At 47.0% G+C, this 7,518-nt stretch overlaps 1 protein-coding gene across 1 annotated transcript in view; it reads left to right on the top strand.

Annotated features, from left to right (window-relative positions):
* The first annotated feature begins 2,171 nt into the window (after nt 1–2,171).
* The window catches only part of LOC143291984 (uncharacterized), a 10,281-nt gene continuing 4,934 nt past the window's right edge, over nt 2,172–7,518 (top strand). Inside the window, exon 1 of the mRNA XM_076602136.1 lies at nt 2,172–3,629. Within this exon, the coding sequence (XP_076458251.1) occupies nt 3,377–3,629 (253 nt within the window). The 5' untranslated portion in view covers nt 2,172–3,376. The remainder of the gene's footprint in view (nt 3,630–7,518) is intronic.

Genomic DNA, 7,518 nt, shown 5'->3' with positions numbered 1-7,518 from the left:
GTTGCTATGTGGCCATCATTATTAAACTTTGTGTTCAACTTTTCAACATGCTCTGCTCTCTTCCCGTCTCTTGCCCTTCTGCATGTGTGTGTGTGTGTGTGTGTGTGAATGAGTGTATATGTGTGTATTTCCTGGATATGTATATTTCTTTTGTCATCGGTGACACACAGTTTCAACAATTTCTGACAGCATGCATTAATCTCGTATTTGTCTCTATCTGCCTCTCTCTCTCTCACTCTCTTTCACACACAAACACACACACACACACACACACACACACACACACACACACTGCCATGACTTCCCCTTCTTCTTTCGTTTTTCTGTTGTTTTTCCTCCGACCTGCTGCTGTTTTACTTCCCAGTGCACATTTTGAAGAAAGGGGATGGTCCTTTGAATACAGAAGTGGGTCACAAGCAAGCGATAAAACATTTCACACACACACACACACACACACGGGCGCGTGCACTTGTTTGTCGTTTACTTTTTAATGTTGTGTCTGTAAACCTTTCATTTACGGTTTACATGATAAGAATGATAATAGTAATTGACATTTATTTCGCGCCCTTTCTCTCTGATAAATAGATATGGTTGTGATTCACACACACTCACACAGATAGCTTAGTCCTGCGTTAAGAATATGTGTGTTGTCCATTTCTGGAGAGAGAGAGAGAGCAAAAATTCGTATTCCAGAGTTTGTATCATTTCATCAATTTGATTTCCATTTTATGGATATGTGTATTTCTCTCTCATGGGTACCACGCAGTTTCAACAATATCCAATCTCTCTCTCTCTCGTGTGTGCACATGAGAGAGAGAGAGACTCTCTCTCTCTCTCTCTCTCTCTCTCTCTCTCTGATGTGCACACACACACACACACACACACACACACACACACACACACACACACACACGTGATGTGTGTGTGCCTTATTTGACAGTGCACAGGTTGAAGAATGGGTGGGATTCTGTGAATACAGAAGTATGTGCATGGGTCACATAGAAGTGACAAGACGGCATTAATAATACACCCGAACGTAGTTGTAGTATGTGTGTGTGCGCGCGTGCATGTGTGCAAGTTGCGTGTGTGTGTGTGTCCGTGCGTGCGCTTGCTTGCTTGTGTGGTCGTGTTTCTCTGTGCGTAAGTGCGCGTGACCGTGCTTATTTTCTGGGTAGAGGGTGGAATGGGGAGAGAGTGGCGGGAGTAGGGAGGTGGAAGGATCCTCTTGTAACCTTGAAGCAGTGTTGTGTTACTCAGTGCTGTGTGAAAAGGAAAATCCCCTATCTTTCCCGCCCGCTGGAAACACGAGAGGAATTCGTCCTCGCGAGCATATGTGTGTGTGTGTAGAAGAGTGTCATTTTCTGCTTTCCGGTAAAACCCACAGTTTGTAATGCTCCTGTTTCACCAGACAATATTTTGAAGAGTGACCTGCGTAGTTTACATAAGCACCCAATATAAGAAAACGAAAAGAATTAAAAAGATGATAAAAAGCAGCCAACCTTCCTTACCCTTCCCCCGGCCCATGACCTTTGTGAACACACGCACACACACACACACACACACACGCATACATACACATACACGCACATACACACACACTCACACACACTCGCGTGCGCGTGCACCCCATAACCTTTGCGTACACACACAAACAAACACACACACACACACACCGATGATCTCTGTACGTGCATGACTGAGTCATATGCAACTGAGCAACGAGGCATTTAGATCAGTACCCGAACATAATGTGTGTGTGTGTGTGTGGGTACGCATGCATGTATGTGTGACTGAGTGCGCGTGTATGTGTGCGCGCCGTATAGGCAGATACCCCTCCACGGCACACGCGCGCGCGCACACACGACTGTATATTCCGCGTTGAGAAATATCAAAGTCTAATTTATCATCACAGCAGGTCCGTACGGTGGAGTGAAGGTATACCTTTTTTTTTTTTTTTTTTCTTTTTTTTGTACCAGAAGATTGCTATTCATTACGGTTCCGATGATCATTCCAACGCCTGACACTGATGAAAGAAATATACCCACTTCCTCCACAGCTGTGATTCGCTGGGACACGGACACCACGCATGCGTTCAGTTGTGCCTCCGTCGGTGTATTCATGATACTGAAAACCAGGAAGAAGGCACTATGCTACGTGTTGACAAAAATAGCAGTGCGCCTCATCTCACCTCTGCTGTGTGTGGGCATTTACACTTTTGTCAGGGGCCTGCGTGGCAAGAACTGTACGTTGGCCCACTAAAACAGGAAGAAGAAAAAAACGTTCCTCCACAGACACACACACACACAAACACACACACACACACACACCTTAAAGAAATTGAGCGTCCAGATCCGACTGTAAGCTTTATCCAGTGACATCGTGTGCAGCGATTCAGTGAGAGCGTTCAGATCCGACTGTAAGCTTTATCCAGTGACATCGTGTGCAGCGATTCAGTGAGAGCGTTCAGATCCGTCTGCTGGCTTTGTCCACAGTCAGTGACAAACTTATACCTGTCCTCAAGCCCCTGTAACGATCGGGCAGGCTCCAGTTGGTGACTTACATGTACGCTGAGGCGTTCACCGGCGACTCAGTGATCAGTGAGTGAAGGGACATTGGATTTAGATAGCTGCTTTGTATCCACAGTCATGCAGTGTTGTGGTATGATGAAGGATTTGTCGGTGTCCCTTTGTCACTGCCTGTCATCCTAAGCTGTTTGTCTGCCGGTTTGTCGAGAGGCCAGGTGAGCTGTATTATTGCCGTGTGAATGCTGTTCCTTTTTGTGAGGGTGGACAATCGATTTGCCAAACTGGTGACGATCTGTCGAAAAGCAGTTAGTTTATGAACAAAGCTGAGGTATCTTAGCAGCAGCACCACCAAGTCATTCCTTTCCCACGGCCGCGCTGTGAAAGTGGGGCTCCTGTGTGTGAAGAAACAGCTCAGTATAGGCCGTTCCGCAGGTCCTGGAGCGGTGCTGACTCAGTCACGAAGCAAGTGCGACAGCGGGAAAAAAAACAAAAAACAAAAAACCTTCGTGGTCTTTCCTGTAGCATCCCATCATCAATCGTCGCCAAACTGACTGCAGTTTGTGTGTGCTTTGTTTTCTTTTGTTTTGTTGTTGTTGTTGATTTTTTTTTCCATCGGTTAAATCCACTTCACACTGACTTCCGTGTCAAACATAAACTCCTGTCGGATGACTTACCACGCCCACAGTCCTCTCCTCCTACGGACCACGACAAGGAACAAGTAACCGGGAAGAAAAAACGAGACCTCAACAAAAACAAAACAACAACAACAACACCGCCTGCCACGAAAACTTACACACACCCTCACACCTCCTCCTTCTCCTCATCTTATAGCTAATCCCGTCGAGTGCACCATGGCCGCGGCCAAGAAGCAGAACAGTGTGGAGGAGAAATTGAAGCGACTGATCGCCGAGGAGATCGAGCGACGCCGGAAGTTCTCCGAGAACCTGCAGGAGCTGCAGAAGGAGCGGAACGAGATGGGGGCGGGGGCGGAGCAGCCCACGGTGGAGCAGCTCCTGGAGAAGATGGACAGTGCGGACGCCATCATCAACGCCCAGATGAAGGACCTCTGTCTGGAGCTGCCTCCTGTCAGTCTGCGGGACAAAGGTGGGTGGGTGGGTAGGGGTGAGGTGGGTGGGAGGGGTGGAGAGAGGGGTTAGTTGTTTGTGTGTGTGTTTGTGTATGTGTGCGTGCGCATGTGTGTGTGTGTTTGTGAGCCAGTATGCGCGCGTGTGTGTCAGTGTGTATGTGTGTGTGTCGTGTGTGACGCGTGCGTATATGTAATTGTGTGTGTGTGTGTGTGTGTCTGTGTCTGTGTGTTCCAATACTCCATTTCCGACTTTCAGCGCCTGTTTACTTGTCAGTGTGTTTTTCAGCTGACCATTTTAGAATCGTTTGTCATCATCACATTATCAGTACATTGCCGCAGTATTCAGTGAGTGGGGCCTGGGTCGGGTGTTGCAACTACACAGGTAGACAAACATTGGAATGAGGAAGAGGGAAGGACGGACAGATTGAGAGAGGGCAACTCTCTCTCTCTCTCTCTCTCTCTCTCTCTCTCTCTCTCTCTCTCTCTCTCTGTCTGTCTGTCTGCCTGTCTGAAATGTCCGGTTTTGTGTGATCTTCGATTTATACGTTGCTCAGTGATGGCATCTACGGACGACGGAGATACGAAATGTAATTGAGCATTATATTCATGTAAACTTTTCACTTTAAGAGATCTATATAGCTTGAGATTGTCATAATTAACTCAATTGTCAGTAATTCTGGTGACATAAACATTAATGTTGTTATCGCCTCAGTCTTATCGTATGGAGCTACTATGACCTTAATGAACAAACCATCTGAATCTGAATCTGTCCCCCTCTCTCTCTCTCTCAATTTCCCTCCCCCTGCCCCCTCTCCCCCCCCCCCGGCCCCCCCTCCCCCCCGGGCCCGTTCTCTGTCTCTCTCTGTGTTTCTCTCTGTGTCCCGGGCCTCTCTCTCTCTGTCTCTCTCTTTCTGTCTCTCTCTGTGTGTTTCTCTCTCACACACACACACACACACACACACACACACACACACACACACACACACACACACACACGGTCCCAACCATGTTCCCAATCACCCCACCGCCGGTGACTGACCCTTCAGTCTTGTATCAACTTCATCAGTGAATTCTTCCTCGCGTTTCCGAACTGAAACTCTCACGGTTACATGTTTGCCGGAACATTGCTGTTGTACTGACGTGTGATCGTTTTTAGACCCACTCAGCCATGTATTCTTTTTTTAGATCAGTGTTTCAAACCCCGCCACCATGTTGGCAGCCGCCATACTCCGTTTTCGGGGATGCGCGTGTTGGTTCTGTCTTCTTTCCGTTACACGATCAGCATCGACTTGCCGATGATTCTGTCGTGGAAGGTGGCAGAATGGTTAAGATGCTCAGCTGCCAATACAGAGAGTCCGTGAGGGTGTGGGTTCGAATCCCGCTCTCGCCCTTTCTCCTAAGTTTGACTGGAAAATCAAACTGAGCGTCTAGTCTTTCGGATGAGACGATAAACCGAGGTCCCGTGTGCAGCACGCACTTGGCGCACTGAAAAAGAACCCATGGCAACGAGAGTGTTGTCCTCTGGCGAAATTACGTAAAATGAAATCCACTTTCATAGGTACACAAATATGTAAGCATGCACTCAAGGCCTGACTAAGCGCGTTGGGTTATGCTGCTGGTCAGGCATCTGCTCAACAGATGTGGTGTAGCGTGTATGGATTTGTCCGAACGCAGTGACGCCTCCTTGAGAAAGTGAAACTCAGAAACTCAAACTCTGTCGTGGCCGCCGTGATGCATGCTGGGTATGTTCGTGTCTCCATAACCCACCCAACACTGACATGGATCACAGGATCTTTAACGCGCGTATTTAATCTTCTGTTTGCGTATCTACACGAAGGGGGTTCAGGCACTGGCAGGTCTGCACATAATTAGATATCTTGACCTGGGAGGTCGGAAAGATCTCCACCCTTTGCCCACCAGGCGCCGTTACCGAGATTCGAACCCGGGACCCTCAGATTGACAGTCCAACGCTTTAACCACTCGGCTAATGCACCCGTTATCTTCGTGTTTCTATATCCCATCGAACGCTGACATAGATCACGAGATCTTGAACGTGCGTGCATGTGATCTTCTGCATAATGTACATAAATGAAGGTGACAGTAACGGCACGGCTAACTTGCACACTGATCTCAATGTTGACCTGGAAGATGGGCCTTACTGACCCAGCAGGCGTGCCCCGGATACCGGGATTGAACCCGAAACCCTATGATTTAAAATCCAGCTCCCCAGCCTCTAACCTTGTTGCGCCCGCCACTGCATGATTCAAGGACTCAGTATGACAGAAATTGTCAAGACAAAAGATCGGACTACGACTAGTCAGGGCAATTAGTATTTGCGGGAAAAACCAAAGCAGTAATGGGAAAATCTGCTGTTTGCTGTATGTCTGACCTCGTTCATTTTCGCGTTAACGGTTGAACAGGATCTTGCAAAATGCATAAATAGATAGATCAATTTAAAAAAAATTAATAAAATAATAATAATAATGATAATAGTTATGATAGAATTTTATATATATATATATACACACACGTGTGTATGTGTGTTTCAGTGTGCTTGCGGAGCGTCAGTGTGTGTCACAGTGTGTGTGTGTGTGTGTGTGTGTGTGTGTGTGTGACTGTGTGTGTGTGTGTGTGTGTGTGTGACTGTGTGTGTGTATGACTGTGTGTGCCAGGGGTGTGACTCAGTGTGTGTGTGTGTGTGTGTCGGTGTGTGTGTGTGTGTGTGTGTGTGTGTGTGTGTGTGTGTGTGTGTGTGTGTGTGTGCCGTGTGTGTCACGGTGTGTGTGTGTGTGTGTGTCAGTGAGAGGCAGACAGACAGACAAGCAGGTGGAAACAGTCACACTGACAGAGACAAAGAGTAATGAAAGAACAGGAAGAATACAGATCAGTCCAAATATACCTTGACAATTGTTGTCTTTGAAAGTATGCTTTACTTTTAGCAACGGGAATTCCCGAACTTCAAGTCCCTCGCGTGGAATGAAAACCTGTCGGAACGTGTTGTGAGCTTGCACAACACAACAAGTGTGGTTGACCTTGTTCGGTCGGCAACAAAGTTCTGAGAACACCCTAGCTGCCAGATTTTTGTTCCCCACTTCCTCAATGCTGATGTGTCTTTGCCGCTCGCTCTTTGTGTCTCTGTCTGTCTGTCTGTCTGTCTGTCTCTCTTTCTCTCTCTCTCCCCGAGTCTCTCTTTCTGTGTGTGTGTGTGTGTGTGTGTGTGAGGCTACTGATGTGTCAGTGTGTGTGTGTCTGTGTGTCTCTGTGTGTATATCAGTGTGTGTGCACTGTGTGTGTGTGTGTGTGTGTGTGTGTCTGTGCTTGTCTGTGTGTGTGTGTGTGTGTGTGTGTGTGCTTGTCTGTCTGTCTGTCTGTCTGTCTGTCTGTCTCTCTCTCTCTCTCTCTCTCTCTCTCTCTCTCTCTCTCTCTCTCTCTCTCTCCCCTCTCCTCCCTAATGCATCCCGTTAATTTCTCTTTCTGTTACTGTACAATGATCAGTCTGTCTCTGTCTCAGTCAATGCATGCACATTGTACACACGCACCAACATGCTCACACCCAAAACCACGCGCAACACAAAAATCTATACGAAACAAAACACACAGAGAGGCAGACAGACATACAGACTGACTGAATCGGATAATAATGACACTGAATTTAAAGCCAAAAAATTCAACACGAACAAAGGGCGAAAACAGTGTCACCAGAACTATTGTAGGCAGTTTCGATATGAGAAGGAACACAGAACTGGGAAAGTGTTTTCAATGATATAGGCCATAGCCGCTCTACTGAACAAATACTGACACATGAAATGATGTAAACCTGACATAATTTCATTAACACACAGGTTAATGACATAAGAGAGAGAGAGAGAGTTAACTGATTGATTGGTTGATTGATTGATTGATTGA

This window comes from Babylonia areolata, chromosome 18 (genome assembly GCF_041734735.1).
Source record: "Babylonia areolata isolate BAREFJ2019XMU chromosome 18, ASM4173473v1, whole genome shotgun sequence".
NCBI classification, from domain to species: Eukaryota; Metazoa; Mollusca; class Gastropoda; order Neogastropoda; family Buccinidae; genus Babylonia; species Babylonia areolata.
This window is presented reverse-complemented; position numbering and strand designations above follow the sequence as displayed.